This window comes from Argopecten irradians, chromosome 10 (genome assembly GCF_041381155.1).
Source record: "Argopecten irradians isolate NY chromosome 10, Ai_NY, whole genome shotgun sequence".
In the NCBI taxonomy this organism is placed as follows: Eukaryota; Metazoa; Mollusca; class Bivalvia; order Pectinida; family Pectinidae; genus Argopecten; species Argopecten irradians.
In genome coordinates, this window is record NC_091143.1 from 2,892,232 (window position 1) to 2,910,586 (window position 18,355).

The 18,355-nt window shown below is 35.1% G+C and overlaps 1 protein-coding gene across 1 annotated transcript; it reads right to left on the reverse strand.

The window, feature by feature from the left end:
* Positions 1-16: 16 nt before the first annotated feature.
* Positions 17-15,434, reverse strand: LOC138332904 (coiled-coil domain-containing protein 122-like). The gene is made up of 10 exons (XM_069280925.1): positions 15,322-15,434; positions 13,291-13,646; positions 12,171-12,577; positions 5,624-5,639; positions 4,194-4,307; positions 3,882-3,963; positions 3,338-3,465; positions 2,663-2,802; positions 2,038-2,094; positions 17-1,168 (listed from the first exon to the last, which is right to left on the reverse strand). Exons 1-10 carry the CDS (start codon positions 15,330-15,332, stop codon positions 1,037-1,039), a joined length of 1,443 nt encoding a protein of 480 aa, XP_069137026.1. The 5' UTR covers positions 15,333-15,434; the 3' UTR covers positions 17-1,036.
* Between the last annotated feature and the right edge of the window lie 2,921 nt (positions 15,435-18,355).

Consider the following 18,355-nt stretch of genomic DNA (forward strand, 5'->3'; position numbering starts at 1 on the left):
CAGTGAATTAAACACGTTATCAACATTGTGTTAAACAGTGAATTAAACACGTTATCAACATTGTGTTAAACAGTGAATTAAACACGTTATCAACATTGTGTTAAACAGTGAATTAAACACGTTATCAACATTGTGTTAAACAGTGAATTAAACACGTTATCAACATTGTGTTAAACATCAATTTGAGCTTATTTGCTTGATTCCAATGACATATTGATTCGTGACCAAATCTGGGAGTGCAACCAATTTGAAAAAGTGAAGTATGTGTCCTAAATGGCGGCGAAAAAAGTGCTATTCAAACTACAGTAATTATACGTCGACCGTACCGTTGATGGACACGAAGACTTTATAAACCTTCTCTTGTAGCATGTCCATTACAACTTCATTCATGACGAACTTGTGTTCAAATTATCTTTTGTATCCTGTTACTACACATATTTAAAATAACACAAAATAATAAATGCATATTGTTATATTCATATTTGCTTTTATTTTCATCTTCAATAAAATGGAATCCTCCATCACATTTAGGAGTTATCGAATCTGATTCTATGTACAACACATAACTGCATAACACGGATTTAGTGTCTTTCGATGTTATCACTTCATTTTATGAGAAAACAAATCTTTCGTAAAGGCAGCTATCTAACAAAGTCATTGTATCAATATATATAGCGTATACGAGCATAATTTGAAATTATAAATAACCACCGTTATATTAATTGAACTTTGAATGCTATTTTTATTATTCCATGTTTATTATGTTAATGTGTCAAACCTAGAAACGTGTAACTAAGATTAAGGAACCTTAATCCACTGTTAACTCCTACCTCCGTATATAGGTGTACAAGAGCAGGAACATGCTCTGTATGTATTGATTTATGGTCCATTTCTCTGATTTAAACCTATTAAATTTACGGCAGTCATTCTTAAATACTTTACTTTGTAACACGATTTTGACTACCAAGTCTTATGGAAGAAATGTAAAGACCGGATAAAAACTCGAACAATAATAATTACACACAAGTTACACGCACTATTCAAGCTGCTTCTTGAGGTCAGAAATGACGTTCACAAGATGTGTGATTTGGTCGTTCCAGCGCCTCCGCCGGATCTGTGCTTCCTTCAGCTGTCTCTTCAAACGGGTCAGCTGGGCGGCGTTACGTTTCTAGGAAATAGAATTATCATGTTAATAGAAAATGGTTAATAGAATTAACTAGTAATAGAAAATGGCAAACAGAATTATTATGTTATAGAAAAAGGCAAAGAGAATTATTAAAATAATAGGAAACGATAAAGCTATGAAGCCATCTTCTTTTGGTATGACCTACGAAAATAATTGGGTCGGTAGTCTCATTCAGGCTCAGAATTTCAATTTCTCTTCTATTGTACTAGTTCAATAAAAGCGTACGATTGACATCATACATTCAAACTCTCCTATTTTGAAAACCATGTTACACTAGCAATTTATTCAAAATATGATAAAAAGCATATTATAACAAAAGTTTAAGAACCAAATTAAACACACATCACCACCTACATACAATGTATATTGAAAAGTGGAAGTGTTTAACTAGAGGCTCATGACATTACCGGTCAGCCACCTGAGTTCTGATACAGAATGAAAAGGGATGTACAAACACAATATTGACCCATTGTACACGTCAAGCTGTTGGAGTCGGTCAGGACTAATTATAAAATATGAGCATATGATTTTATATTATGTGTAGAAAATGGCCAAAATTTGACAAGTGATATCAAAAAGGTCTTTTCGGTAAAACAAACATACAACTTTTACACAGGAAGTGATTTCATCAATTTGATTTTTTAAATTATAAAGAATATTTTGATTCAATCACATCTGTGAATTACATGTGTTTGAAATTCTAGTAAGTTTGATAATGTCGGTCTAAAAGGCAATCGAAAGACTGTTGATGATAAAGTTTGAACATATTAAAAGTAGAACCACTGTATAACTTTCATTATCTTACTTGATTAGTAGCGTCTGTCCCTAGATGAAGTTTAACAGACACTTACGTGTAATACAAGGACCGACTGGTCAAGGAGTCTTTGCTGACCGAGCAAATCTTCGGTCTGTAATGAAATGAAGCCTACATTTAAATAAGAACATCGCGATCGCCTTCGTTTTATTTCAATCAGGGATACATAGCACGTCGTATGACCAAGTGAGAATATATCCAAATACTAAAGACACTCGTACGAATGTTGAAGTGTTAGCAAGAGGAAATTCAATAAGATTGATTTTTAAACATATTGTTCCAATAGTAATCAGTCGGATCAAAACTATTTGTAGTAAACAACGTACAGAAAATTTGAAGATCTTGTGGAAGACGGATTACTGGTTTAAGGAACAAATTGAATTCTGTACAACATTAAAACACTAGTGGGTACTTTCTTTTGTGGTTTAAATATTCAGATTTCAGATCGTTTCGTGGTAGACTTGGTCATAGTTTTTGAAACAATGCTTACAACAAGGTAAAAAACGATATTCCTGGCCTCAAGATCATTAAACAGTCTTAAGTCAAAAACCGTCTAAAGTTTAGACTTAGCCAATAAAAAACAACGTTACAAAAAGTCATATTTGATTGGCTACGAAAGTTTCTATAGAACGAAGATTTTTCTATGTTTGCCGAATAGTTACCAGTTTAGATTGATCTTGGGCAGCTTTTGTTTGTGTCTTCAGTTCCTTCTCCAATTGTGATAACTTATCAGCGAGCTGTTGCTCGGATTGTCCGGTCATCATATCAGAATATTCTTCTTTGCTCGATTCAATCTTTATCTCTGTATGTATCAACAACAAAATAATCTAAATGGAACTTTTCTTCTACGGTATGTAATTCATCAAGCCAAACAGATGTTTTCGAATATACATACATTTTTTTTAATTAAATTTCTATGGTGCAAATGACCAAATAAACAAATTGCAGTCACTATAGAACACATACTGGAGACATATTTACGAACAGTTCCTTTTGTTAATTAAATTTGTATATCTACGAAATTTTCAAACTAAACAAATTACAGAATATAATCTTACTTTTGACATCACCTGCACTAATCCAATATAAAGAGAACATAAACTCCTACGGAAGTTTCTATAAACATTAACTGTAACACACGAGGGCGCTTTGAGGTTTTGATTCAGCAGATATATCAATACACATTAAACTGAAACTGAGAGGGCCCTTGTTGCTTGAAACTTTTCCAGACGTTATAATTCAATAAACCAATAACTCTCCATAACACTATATCATAGACAAATAGGTTTGACTAAATGTTTTCATCAATCTTGATTGGATTGGTAAAATATGGTTACTTTTATAACGAAGGTTTTTTACATCCTCTTCCAGCTCTCGGAGTTCAATCATTGTGTCACTCTTGCTCTCTTGTTCGGTAACCGTTCGGACATAACTTGCAATCTTCAGTTGATAGTTATCCACTTTGCTACAAAATATAAAACCACTTTAAAATTCTGAGACATGCAGAAACATTTGTACTTATACAGTATCGTGTTTAAAGATGTTAATATCCTTACCGAGAGACAAACATATAAGGTAAAACAAGTTGTTTGTAATGTTACCAATCTATACTTAGAATGATGCGATGTTCTTGGTCCCAATTAAATTCATTATCACTGTGTTTTACTGTGTGCTACCAGATTTAATGTGTCATGAACCCAGAGATAAACTCAATGATATTAAGGAATTTATCAACATTTACTCAAGTATGAGAACAAATGATCAAATATAATCGTTCTACAAAGTGTACAGAACATAACATACTGTACTTGTTATTATAACCACCGTCCACCAATATCACATAGTTCGCGAAAATGATTATCACGGGTGACTAAATGTTACCATTTCTCCAGATCATATTCCTCTTGTTTATAACGGAGTGTCTGCTGGAGATCCTCGCATACCGACACCTGGTTAGCTATTTCTGGTACCAGCACATAAAATAATAAATAACACCACAGTTATCAAATTACAAACATCAAACAAAACATTGATATTTTCTGGAGAAATGTTCACAAACAGTATCTGAACGAAACAAGAATCCAATTCCAGTCTAAGTAGATTAGGCACGATAAAAGCAAAAGCAAGAATCACGTTAGGAAATTTTAGAAAAGTCATGTCATTCCATAAAAGATAATGGTTAACAGGTTTTACCTTGTTTTAAATCTTCACACTGTTTTTCGCCAGTGGTAACCGCATGCTGAGTATGAACGACATCACGACCGACGCTGGCGATTTCATCCTTCAGGGCTTTGTTATCCAACACAGCTTTAATAAATAATCAATTTCGTACTGCTGATTGGTGGCATTGCGGGGCAATAATAAATACCGTACTGCTGATTGGTAAGATCGCGGGACAAAATAAATAACGTACCGCTGATTGGTGAGATTGCGAGACAAAATTAAATACCGTACTGCTGATTGGTAGGATAGCGGGACAAAAATAAATACCGTACTGCTGATTGGTGAGATAGCGGGGCAAAAATAAATACCGTACTGCTGATTGGTGGGATCGCGGGAGAAAAATAAAAACCGTACTGCTGATTGATGGGATCACGGGACAAAAATAAATACCGTACTGCTGATTGGTGGGATCACGGGGCAAAAATAAATACCGTACTGCTGATTGGTGGGATCGCGGGGCAAAAATAAATACCGTACTGCTGATTGGTGGGATCGCGGGGCAAAAATAAATACCGTACTGCTGATTGGTGGGATCGCGGGACAAAAATAAATACCGTACTGCTGATTGGTGGGATCGCGGGACAAAAATAAATACCGTACTGCTGATTGGTGGGATCACGGAACAAAAATAAATAACGTACTGCTGATTGGTGGGATCAGGGGGCAATAATAAGTACCGTACTGCTGATTGATGGATCGCGGGAAAAAAAAACCCGTACTGCTGATTGGTGGATCGCGGGCAAAAAAACCGTACAGCTGATTGTGGGATCGCGGGGCAAAAAAATACCGTACTGCTGATTGATGGGATCGCAAAATAAACCGGGACGGGACAAAAAAAAAACCGTACTGCTGATTGGTTGGATCGCGGGATAAAAAAAATACCGTACTGCTGATTGGTGGGATCGCGGGACAAAAAAAAAATACCGTACTGCTGATTGGTGGGAATGCAGGGCAAAAATAAATACCGTACTGCTGATTGGTGGGATCACGGGACAAAAATAAATACCGTACTGCTGATTGGTGGGATCGCGGGACAAAAATAAATACCGTACTGCTGATTGGTGGGATCGCGGGATAAAAATAAATACAGTACTGCTGATTGGTGGGATCGCGGGACAAAAAAAAAATACCGTACTGCTGATTGGTTGGATCGCGGGATAAAAATAAATACAGTACCGCTGATTGGTGGAGTCGCGGGACAAAAAAAAAATACCGTACTGCTGATTGGTGGTACTGCTGATTGGTGGAGTCGCGGGCCAGAATTATACGTTTTACAAAACCACTGAATTTTACCCATGATTTAGGCGACTTCCTTGGTACAAATGGCTACTTTACAAGATTCAAGTGTTGCAAAGAGAAAACAAATATAACTAAATATCAAGGATTTACATTATGCTCACCTTTTTCGTATTCTTTCTGAAACAGATGTACAGATATTAACATTAGAATGATCACTTCTTGAATAAATGATAGAAGTAGCGTAGTAAAAGCAAACCAAAAAGCGGGACGGATAACAAATTCTGCATAACGCGATAACTCCTATCCCACAGAAAGCTTATATTGGAATTTAATATGCCTGGACACATTTAGAATTTTCTATAACTCAAGGAGGACTCAATTAGGGTATATGTATACGTCGCTTCCTATTTCTTGGCTAATAGTGGGCAGGGCTCAACAAATATCTTCAAATCACCATCACCTTCCTTCTTTCATAATACACATACGGAAAGGAGTATAATCAATCAATTAGAGAGGAAGTATTTACCTGAACTGTCTCTAGGTTTTGTTGAAGTATTTAGCTGTACTGTCTCTATGTTTTGTTGAAGTATTTACCTGTATTGTCTCTATGATTTGTTGAAGTATTTACCTGAACTGTCTATAGGTTTTGTTGAAGTATTTACCTGTACTGTCTGTAGGTTTTGTAGAAGTATTCACCTGAACTGTCACTAGGTTTTGTTGAAGTATTTACCTGTAAACTCTGTAGGTTTTGTTGAAGTATTTACCTGTACTGTCTCTATGTTTTGTTGAATTATTTACCTGTACTGTCACTATGTTTTGTTGAAGTATTTACCTGTACTGTCTCTAGATTTTGTTGAAGTATTTACCTGAACTGTCTCTATGTTTTGTTGAAGTATTTACCTGTACTGTCACTAGGTTTTGTTGAAGTATTTACCTGTACTGTCTCTATGTTTTGTTGAAGTATTTACCTGTATTGTCTCTATGTTTTGTTAAAGTATTTACCTGAACTGTCTCTAGGTTTTGTTGAAGTATTTACCTGTACTGTCTCTTTGTTTTGTTGAAGTATTTACCTGAACTGTCTCTAGGTTTTGTTGAAGTATTTACCTGAATTGTCTCTAGGTTTTGTTGAAGTATTTACCTGTACAGTCTGTAGGTTTTGTTGAAGTATTTACCTGCACTGTCTCTTTTTTTTGAAGTATTTACCTGTAATGTCACTAGGTTTTGTTGAAGTATTTACCTGAAATGTCAGTAAGTTTTGTTGAAGTATTTACCTGTACTGCCTGTAGGTTTTGTTAAAGTATTTATCTGTACTGTCTCTAGTTGAAGTTTTATGAAGTATTTACCTGTACTGTATCTAGGTTTTGTTGAAGTATTTACCTGTACTGTCACTAGGTTTTGTTGAAGTATTTACCTGTACTGTCTGTAGGTTTTGTTGAAGTATTTACCTGTGCTTTCTCTATGTTTTGTTGAAGTATTTACCTGAACTGTCTCTATGTTTTGTTGAAGAATTTACCTGTACCGTCACTAGGTTTTGTTGAAGTATTTACCTGTACTGTCTCTATGTTTTGTTGAAGTATTTACCTGTACTGTCTCTCTGTTTTATTGAAGTATTTACCTGTACTGTCACAAGGTTTTGTTGAAGTATTTACCTGTACTGTCTCTATGTTTTGTTGAAGTATTTACCTGTATTGTCTCTAGGTTTTGTTGAAGTATTTACCTGTACTGTCTGTAAGTTTTGTAGAAGTATTTACCTGAACTGTCACTAGGTTTTGTTGAAGTATTTACCTGTACTGTCTCTAGGTTTTGTTGAAGTATTTACCTGTACTGTCTCTAGGTTTTGTTGAAGTATTTACCTGAACTGTCTCTTTGTTTTGTTGAAGTATTTACCTGTACTGTCTCTAGGTTTTGTTGAAGTATTTACCTGAACTGTCACTAGGTTTTGTTGAAGTATTTACCTGTAAAATATGAAGGTTTTGTTGAAGTATTTACCTGTGCTGTCTCTATATTTTATTGAAGTATTTACCTGAACTGTCTCTATGTTTTGTTGAAGTATTTACCTGTACTGTCACTAGGTTTTGTTGAAGTATTTACCTGTACTGTCTCTATGTTTTGTTGAAGTATTTACCTGTATTGTCTCTAGGTTTTGTTGAAGTATTTACCTGTACTGTCTGTAGGTTTTGTAGAAGTATTTACCTGAACTGTCACTAGGTTTTGTTGAAGTATTTACCTGTAAAATCTGTAGGTTTTGTTGAAGTATTTACCTGTACTGTCACTAGGTTTTGTTGAAGTATTTACCTGAACTGTCTCTATGTGTTGTTGAAGTATTTACCTGTAGTGTCACTAGGTTTTGTTGAAGTATTTACCTGTACTGTCTCTATGTTTTGTTGAAGTATTTACCTGTACTGTCTCTCTGTTTTGTTGAAGTATTTACCTGTACTGTCACTAGGTTTTGTTGAAGTATTTACCTGTACTGTCTCTATGTTTTGTTGAAGTATTTACCTGTATTGTCTCTAGGTTTTGTTGAAGTATTTACCTGTACTGTCTGTAGGTTATGTAGAAGTATTTACCTGAACTGTCAGTAAGTTTTGTTGAAGTATTTACCTGTACTGTCTGTAGGTTTTGTTAAAGTATTTATCTGTACTGTCTCTAGTTGAGGTTTTATGAAGTATTTACCTGTACTGTCACTAGGTATTGTTGAAGTATTTACCTGTACTGTCACTAGGTTTTGTTGAAGTATTTACCTGTACTGTCTGTAGGTTTTGTTGAAGTATTTACCTGTACTGTCACTAGGTTTTGTTGAAGTATTTACCTGAACTGTCTCTAGGTTTTGTTGAAGTATTTACCTGTACTGTCTGTAGGTTTTGTAGAAGTATTTACCTGAACTCTCACTAGGTTTTGTTGAAGTATTTACCTGTAAAATATGTAGGTTTTGTTGAAGTATTTACCTGTACTGTCTCTATGTTTTGTTGAAGTATTTACCTGAACTGTCTCTATGTTTTGTTGAAGTATTTACCTGTACTGTCACTAGGTTTTGTTGAAGTATTTACCTGTACTGTCTCTATGTTTTGTTGAAGTATTTACCTGTATTTTCTCTAGGTTTTGTTGAAGTATTTACCTGTACTGTCTGTAGGTTTTGTAGAAGTATTTACCTGAACTGTCACTAGGTTTTGTTGAAGTATTTACCTGTAAAATCTGTAGGTTTTGTTGAAGTATTTACCTGTACTGTCACTAGGTTTTGTTGAAGTATTTACCTGAACTGTCTCTATGTGTTGTTGAAGTATTTACCTGTACTGTCACTAGGTTTTGTTAAAGTATTTACCTGTACTGTCTCTATGTTTTGTTGAAGTATTTACCTGAACTGTCTCTCTGTTTTGTTGAAGTATTTACCTGTACTGTCTCTTTGTTTTGAAGTATGTACCTGTAATGTCACTAGGTTTTGTTGAAGTATTTAACTTTTACTGTCACTAGGTTTTGTTAAAAATATTATCTGTACTGTCTCTAGTCCAGGTTTTATGTAGTATTTACCTGTACTGTCTCTAGGTTTTGTTGAAGTATTTACCTGTACTGTCACTAGGTTTTGTTGAAGTATTTACCTGTACTGTCTCTAGGTTTTGTTGAAGTATTTACCTGTACTGTCACTAGGTTTTGTTGAAGTATTTACCTGAACTGTCTCTAGGTTTTGTTGAAGTATTTACCTGTACTGTCACTAGGTTTTGTTGAAGTATTTACCTGAAATGTCAGTAAGTTTTGTTGAAGTATTTACCTGTACTGCCTGTAGGTTTTGTTAAAGTATTTATCTGTACTATCTCTAGTTGAAGTTTTATGAAGTATTTACCTGTACTGTATTTAGGTTTTGTTGAAGTATTTACCTGAACTGTCACTAGGTTTTGTTGAAGTATTTACCTGTAAAATCTGTAGGTTTTGTTGAAGTATTTACCTGTACTGTCTCTAGGTTTTGTTGAAGTGTTTACCTGAACTGTCTCTATGTTTTATTGAAGTATTTACCTGTAGTGTCACTAGGTTTTGTTGAAGTATTTACCTGTACTGTCTCTATGTTTTGTTGAAGTATTTACCTGTACTGTCTCTCTGTTTTGTTGAAGTATTTACCTGTACTGTCACAAGGTTTTGTTGAAGTATTTACCTGTACTGTCTCTATGTTTTGTTGAAGTATTTACCTGTATTGTCTCTAGGTTTTGTTGAAGTATTTACCTGTACTGTCTGTAGGTTTTGTAGAAGTATTTACCTGAACTGTCACTAGGTTTTGTTGAAGTATTTACCTGTACTTTCTGTAGGTTTTGTTGAAGTATTTACCTGTAAAATATGTAGGTTTTGTTGAAGTATTTACCTGTGCTGTCTCTATGTTTTATTGAAGTATTTACCTGAACTGTCTCTATGTTTTGTTAAAGTATTTACCTGTACTGTCACTAGGTTTTGTTGAAGTATTTACCTGTACTGTCTCTATGTTTTGTTGAAGTATTTACCTGAACTGTCTCTATGTTTTGTTGAAGTATTTACCTGTACTGTCACTAGGTTTTGTAGAAGTATTTACCTGAACTGTCACTAGGTTTTGTTGAAGTATTTACCTGTAAAATCTGTAGGTTTTGTTGAAGTATTTACCTGTACTGTCTCTATGTTTTGTTGAAGTATTTACCTGAACTGTCTCTATGTTTTGTTGAAGTATTTACCTGTACTGTCACTAGGTTTTGTTAAAGTATTTACCTGTACTGTCTCTATGTTTTGTTGAAGTATTTACCTGAACTGTCTCTATGTTTTGTTGAAGTATTTACCTGTACTGTCACTAGGTTTTGTTGAAGTATTTACCTGTACTGTCTCTATGTTTTGTTGAAGTATTTACCTGTATTGTCTCTAGGTTTTGTTGAAGTATTTACCTGTACTGTCAGTAGGTTATGTAGAAGTATTTACCTAAACTGTCAGTAAGTTTTGTTGAAGTATTTACCTGTACTGTCTGTAGGTTTTGTTAAAGTATTTATCTGTACTGTCTCTAGTTGAGGTTTTATGAAGTATTTACCTGTACTGTCACTAGGTTTTGTTGAAGTATTTACCTGTACTGTCTGTAGGTTTTGTTGAAGTATTTACCTGTACTGTCTGTAGGTTTTGTTGAAGTATTTACCTGTACTGTCACTAGGTTTTGTTGAAGTATTTACCTGAACTGTCTCTAGGTTTTGTTGAAGTATTTACCTGTACTGTCTGTAGGTTTTGTTGAAGTATTTACCTGAACTGTCTCTAGGTTTTGTTGAAGTATTTACCTGTACTGTCTCTAGGTTTTGTTGAAGTATTTACCTGTATTGTCTCTATGTTTTGTTGAAGTATTTACCTGAACTGTCTCTATGTTTTGTTGAAGTATTTACCTGTACTGTCTCTAGGTTTTGTTGAAGTATTTACCTGAACTGTCTCTAGGTTTTGTTGAAGTATTTACCTGTACTGTCTGTAGGTTTTGTTGAAGTATTTACCTGTACTGTCACTAGGTTTTGTTGAAGTATTTACCTGAAATGTCAGTAAGTTTTGTTGAAGTATTTACCTGTACTGTCTGTAGGTTTTGTTAAAGTATTTATCTGTACTGTCTCTAGTCCAGGTTTTATGAAGTATTTACCTGTACTGTATCTAGGTTTTGTTGAAGTATTTACCTGTACTGTCACTAGGTTTTGTTGAAGTATTTACCTGTACTGTCTCTAGGTTTTGTTGAAGTATTTACCTGTACTGTCTCTAGGTTTTGTTGAAGTATTTACCTGTACTGTCTGTAGGTTTTGTTGAAGTATTTACCTGTACTGTCACTAGGTTTTGTTGAAGTATTTACCTGTACTGTCTCTAGGTTTTGTTGAAGTATTTACCTGTACTGTCTCTAGGTTTTGTTGAAGTATTTACCTGTACTGTCACTAGGTTTTGTTGAAGTATTTACCTGAACTGTCACTAGGTTTTGTTGAAGTATTTACCTGTACTGTCTCTAGATTTTGTTGAAGTATTTACCTGTACTGTCACTAGGTTTTGTTGAAGTATTTACCTGAAATGTCAGTAAGTTTTGTTGAAGTATTTACCTGTACTGTCTGTAGGTTTTGTTAAAGTATTTATCTGTACTGTCTCTAGTCCAGGTTTTATGAAGTATTTACCTGTACTGTATCTAGGTTTTGTTGAAGTATTTACCTGTACTGTCACTAGGTTTTGTTGAAGTATTTACCTGTACTGTCTGTAGGTTTTGTTGAAGTATTTACCTGTACTGTCACTAGGTTTTGTTGAAGTATTTACCTGAACTGTCTCTAGGTTTTGTTGAAGTATTTACCTGTACTGTCTGTAGGTTTTGTTGAAGTATTTACCTGAACTGTCACTAGGTTTTGTTGAAGTATTTACCTGTAATGTCTGTAGGTTTTGTTGAAGTATTTACCTGTACTGTCACTAGGTTTTGTTAAAAGTATTTATCTGTACTGTCTCTAGTCCAGGTTTTATGAAGTATTTACCTGTACTGTCTCTAGGTTTTGTTGAAGTATTTACCTGTACTGTCACTAGGTTTTGTTGAAGTATTTACCTGAACTGTCACTAGGTTTTGTTGAAGCATTTACCTGTACTGTCTCTAGATTTTGTTGAAGTATTTACCTGTACTGTCACTAGGTTTTGTTGAAGTATTTACCTGAACTGTTTCTTTGCTTTGTTGAAGTATTTACCTGTACTGTCTCTATGTTTTGTTGAAGTATTTACCTGAACTGTCTCTAGGTTTTGTTGCTGTAGTTCTATTTCAGCACTCTGACTTCTCTTGCTCTCCACCACCTCGTTGAAAGCCTGCGGTAGGGTCATCAAGTTTCCTATAGCTTGGTCCACCATCTGACTCTCTAGTTCTAGACTGGACATAGAGTATGTAAACTGCCCACTACATTCCACAGGTTCTTGTTTTACTACAGACGTGTCCCCAGTCTTACCAATATCACAACTAGCCAAACCTTTAGTGAGGTTCTGGCCTACTTTAAATGAAGATCTGGGAGACAGACAGGACAGACTGGTGTAGGACGGTTTGTCGCCGTGATATGTCATCCCTTCAGCTATTCTGTCAGTATTGACTGGTTCTTGTGTGATGGGGAATGGCAAGAGTGTATTGTATGGTAAGGCATCTGAAACCATAATATGTCTTTCCTTCTAAATTCTTTACATCAACATCTCTATATAAAACATGGGTTCAGTTCGATGCACTATGCTACTCTGTTTATTTTTTTTACTTGCATTAAAACTAACAATACATGCAATGATGTAAGTAGCTGTGATGACGTAGCTCTGAACGATGGACGTACAGATGGTCGTCGGGAACGGAGTGGAGGCAGGGTATGATTATTCGTTCTATGATGTAAGTAGTAGAATCATGTAGTATCATTGAAATAACACACAAACCATCGGTATGTGACGGCCATACATCTTGATATCAACGCTGTATTTGTTGGAACCATGACAATGTATCACTTCTACAGTGGATGATGGTATATGTGTAGAGATATGTGAAGCGCGGCCACCGCGGACCGTAAAATCTTGGTCGGAATACGTTATTTTCAAAATTAAAATGGAGCACATGGTGTAACGAAATCACTAACGACTTCGGATAACATTCGGTTAGGTGACCAGATTTGGAAAGGAATCAATTCATTTTATCACATGATGCAAGCATTACAAATATGGGTACGATGAACCAAATATGCCGATAAAGTTGGAACTTAAAATGTAACATAGTCCTCTAATGTAAACATATTCGTGATATTTTTTTTTCAGAAGAGAGCTAGTACGATCAAATGCAACATATCTACTAATCCGTATTATAATCAGAAACAGTGAATACCTCCCCATTTATCGATGACTTCTGATTTCATGCCATCACATCTGGACTCCGGTGGACTACTTCCGGTACTGAGTGTGTCATCTATAACAACAGCATACGTCTCCGCGTCTTCGTCACTCATTCTTTCATCGTCATCTCTGGATGTGATGACGTCACCGTCTAGTTCCGATGCTATCTGCCAATCTCTAATGACACTTTGCTTCCCCGTAGTTCTGCTATTTGCTGTCGCTATGGAGGTCTTGGTAAGCACTGAGTCGGTTTCCGAGTCATTTGTTGTCGTTTTTGGCAAAGTGATACAAGTTTGTTGTTCGTCAGAAGATCTTGTCGTTTTATTTGGAATGCATATTTTGGGTATTCTGTAATGACCAAGGGTTGACTTTCATTATATGGCTGTATAGTGTGTGTTTTGCTCGCTCATGATCGGCTGAAACGAAACTTTCGCTTTTTCACATTGATAGGCCTACTATATCAACCTATTTTCAGGTGGATACATTGAGGAATCAACCCGAAAAAGCCATGGCCATTCGGCTCTGTTGTACACTGCTACCATGTCAGTGTGTAGGCATGAATGTTGAAGATGGGGCTTTTTTATATTCTTGCGTTTTGTTACCTTAGGAGTGCTTCACACATTGTGCCTTTGTCCTCCTATAATGTTGTATTGTTGTTGATCGCGAATAGAGTCTTAATCTATTAGATCCGCGAAATAGTTCAATCATTTATATTCTGAAAGCCTGCTCGCTAAATTTCAAATAGCTAATTTGAATTTTCTCCTTTTCAATTATAACCGAAAGTATCAATAATTGCATATTGAAAACGGAACACAAGACATGCACATCAGTACACATATCAGACTCCTTCATGTAGAACACAAGCACGAAAATATTCATTTTTTCCTAGAACCAAAACAGATTGGAATTCCTTACAACCACAAATTCTCTCAAACCCTTCAAATACAGCCTTCAAATCAGCAATCCTTTCTGCCTATTTGTTTTCTTAAACACTCACTCCCATTGACATAAACTTCAGTTTGATGAAGGTAGATAGATGGTATGATGTTAACAAGAGTAAACAAATGAGTTTCTTCTGGAGTCTCTTCATCTTCCACAAAATTGATTAAAACTCGTATGCTTAACGTGACGCTACCCAAATTGGAACACTTTTTGAAGATAATTGGTAAATTCTAACGTGTGCTTGAATCCAGATTTTTCTTTTAACATTTCACAAATAGATGCCTTCAGTTTTAATTTCATGATTTGCTTACAGTATTCAGGGCTCGAATTTTACATTTTTTGCCACTTGCTAAAAATAGCAAGTGCCATAAATTTTTACTTGCTAAAATATATTTTTTACTTATAATTAATATCCGTATTCAAATTACAGTTATGTTATATATAAAATCCTTTATTTTTGCATGATGATGTGAGGTATATAAGTACATAATAAATATCAACAACATTACTGTAAGAACTGGCCCCCCATATTTTCCATTACAACATTTTTTCACAATCATTATGCCATTTTTACAGTTGTCCCTGATAAAAACCACTTGCTAAAATAAGCAAGTGCATATTTTTTCACTTGCTATTCTGGTATATCTACTTGCAAAAAGCAAGTAAAACAGCATGAAATTCGAGCCCTGAGTATTGTTAGTTTAGATTGTAAACTGAGAATTCTGTATCATATATTTTAGAAGTGTTCAGCTTTCGGTAGCGTTCCAAATTGGGCAGCGTCACGTTACTCTTGTTAATACAATGTTGTGAATCCATCTTTTACAATATTGATGCTATTTTACTGAACTACTTTCAATACTGCAGTTGCTTAACGTTATCTAACAGTAGAAAAAAATCTACTTCAAAAATTGAGTGACTTTATAATTGACTGATTAGAGATTATTGTAACACTATATACATGCTCGTGTAACTAAATGTAGACGGTTTGTGTATTAAAAAGTTTTGCTGAATATATCTATAAGACTAGGCTACGGTATGAAATTCTTTTTCAGTTTATCTTCCACCTGCTACGGGAACTTACCTCATCTCCATTATTGTTGTAGTGATGTCGTCTGTAAGTGCAAAGCGTTGAAATGACGCAGACTTAAAAAGTAACTTGTAGTGGGAAATATGAATCCGGTTAATAATTCCGGTAGGCCTAATAAAACCATAATTGTCTATACTGACAGTATCATTTGAGTTTCCCAAACTAACATGATGTTTAATGCATAGTGTTATTGAGATTTAAACTGTATACTGGGTTTTATGGAAAATAATGTTACTACACCATAGCAACAAAAATAATCTTCCATGGAACTGCATATTCTACAAAATTATGTACAATATGATTAACGTTATTTATAAGATCCTTTTAATGTTTGAATCCCTTAATGATTACAGCGAAACTTGTCTTAGCGACCACCTCTGTATAAAGACCACCTGCTCATTAAGATCATTTAGTATTGGGGTGCCAAATAGCCACTCGTACTTCAATTTGACCTGTGTAAAATGACAATTTGACTATAGGGACCACTTTTATATTGTCCCTTAGGGGGTCTTTATGGGCAGATTTCACTGTAGGCCTACAGTTATTTGACAAGATAGAACGGCAATATTAAAGTTGTTGTAACATTTAAATATCAAATCTTTCAAGGCGAAAACTATGCTTTGATTTTATTTTTTTGACTGACGTGAAACATTATTTGCATAGTTTTATGTGCCGTAACCTGGGATGGGAACATAAAGTAAAAATCACACCTTTTGTGTGTTTAGATGGGAGCATACATGTAGAAATCACACCTTTTGTGTGTTTAGATGGGAATACACATGTCGAAATTACACCTCTTGTGTGTTAAGATGGGAACATACATGTAAAAATCACACCTTTTGTGTGCTCAGATGGGAACATACATGTGTGCTCAGATGGGAACATACATGTAGAAATCACACCTTTTGTGTGTTTAGATGGGAACATACATGTAGAAATCACACCTTTTGTGTGTATAGATGGGAATACACATGTAGAAATCACACCATATGTGTGTTTAGATGGGAACATACATGTAAAAATCACACCTTTTGTGTGCTCAGATGGGAACATACATGTAGAAATCACACCTTTTGTGTGTTTAGATGGGAACATACATGTAGAAATCACACCTTTTGTGTGTATAGATGGGAATACACATGTAGAAATCACACCATATGTGTGTTTAGATGGGAACATACATGTAAAAATCACACCTTTTGTGTGTTTAGATGGGAATACACATGTAGAAATCACACCTTTTGTGTGTTTAGATGGGAACACACATGTAGAAATCACACCTTTTGTGTGTTTAGATGGGAATACACATGTAAAAATCACACCTTTTGTGTGTTTAGATGGGAACATTCATGTAGAAATCACAACTTTTGTGTGTTTAGATGGGAACATACATGTAGAAATCACACCTTTTGTGTGTTTAGATGGGAATACACATGTCGAAATTACACCTCTTGTGTGTTTAGATGGGAACATACATGTAAAAATCACACCTTTTGTGTGTTCAGATGGGAACACACATGTTGAAATCACACCTTTTGTGTGTTTAGATGGGAACATACATGTAGAAATCACACCTTTTGTGTGTTTAGATGGGAATACACATGTAAAAATCACACCTTTTGTGTGTTTAGATGGGAATACACATGTAAAAATCACACCTTTTGTGTGTTTAGATGGGAATACACATGTAAAAATCACACCTTTTGTGTGTTTAGATGGGAATACACATGTAGAAATCACACCTTTTGTGTGTTTAGATGGGAATATACATGTAAAAATCACACCTTTTGTGTGTTTAGATGGGAACATACATGTAGAAATCACACCTTTTGTGTGTTTAGATGGGAACATACATGTAAAAATCACACCTTTTGTGTGTTTAGATGGGAATACACATGTAAAAATCACACCTTTTGTGTGTTTAGATGGGAACATACATGTAGAAATCACACCTTTTGTGTGTTTAGATGGGAACATACATGTAAAAATCACACCTTTTGTGTGTTTAGATGGGAACATACATGTAAAAATCACACCTTTTGTGTGTTCAGATGGGAATACACATGTAGAAATCACACATTTTGTGTGTTTAGATGGGAAAATACATGTAGAAATCACACCTTTTGTGTGTTTAGATGGGAACATACATGTAGAAATCACACCTTTTGTGTGTTTAGATGGGAACATACATGTAGAAATCACACCTTTTGTGTGTTTAGATGGGAATACACATGTCGAAATCACACCTCTTGTGTGTTTAGATGGGAACATACATGTAAAAATCACACCTTTTGTGTGTTCAGATGGGAATGCACATGTAGAAATCACACCTTTTGTGTGTTTAGATGGGAATACACATGTAGAAATCACACCTTTTGTGTGTTTAGATGGGAATACACATGCAGAAATCACACCTTTTGTGTGTTTAGATGGGAATACACATGTAGAAATCACACCTTTTGTGTGTTTAGATGGGAATACACATGTAGAAATCACACCTTTTGTGTGTTTAGATGGGAATACACATGTAGAAATCACACCTTTTGTGTGTTTAGATGGGAATACACATGTAGAAATCACACCTTTTGTGTGTTTAGATGGGAATACACATGCAGAAATCACACCTTTTGTGTGTTTAGATGGGAATACACATGTAGAAATCACACCTTTTGTGTGTTTAGATGGGAATACACATGTAGAAATCACACCTTTTGTGTGTTTAGATGGGAATACACATGTAGAAATCACACCTTTTGTGTGTTTAGATGGGAATACACATGTAGAAATCACACCTTTTGTGTGTTTAGATGGGAATACACATGTAGAAATCACACCTTTTGTGTGTTTAGATGGGAATACACATGTAGAAATCACACTACATTTACTGATAACTCTGTTATAATGCGAAATGAAATTGTAGACCACAACTTGTCTTCATGGGCTGTTCACTGCAAGCTGACAGTACTTTGAGCATCGTCACATTTTTAAGACGCGTTCGACAGAAATGGAATTACTGTCATAGGGTCAA

Bases quoted from the DNA above. Each gene is read 5' to 3' on its own strand.
- LOC138332904 (XM_069280925.1), bottom strand. The intron at 2,803-3,337 runs GTAACCATATTT...TGATACATACAG, and splicing joins AAAAAACCTTCGTTATAAAA to AGATAAAGATTGAATCGAGC. The intron at 1,169-2,037 runs GTAAGTGTCTGT...TCTATTTCCTAG, and splicing joins AGTCGGTCCTTGTATTACAC to AAACGTAACGCCGCCCAGCT.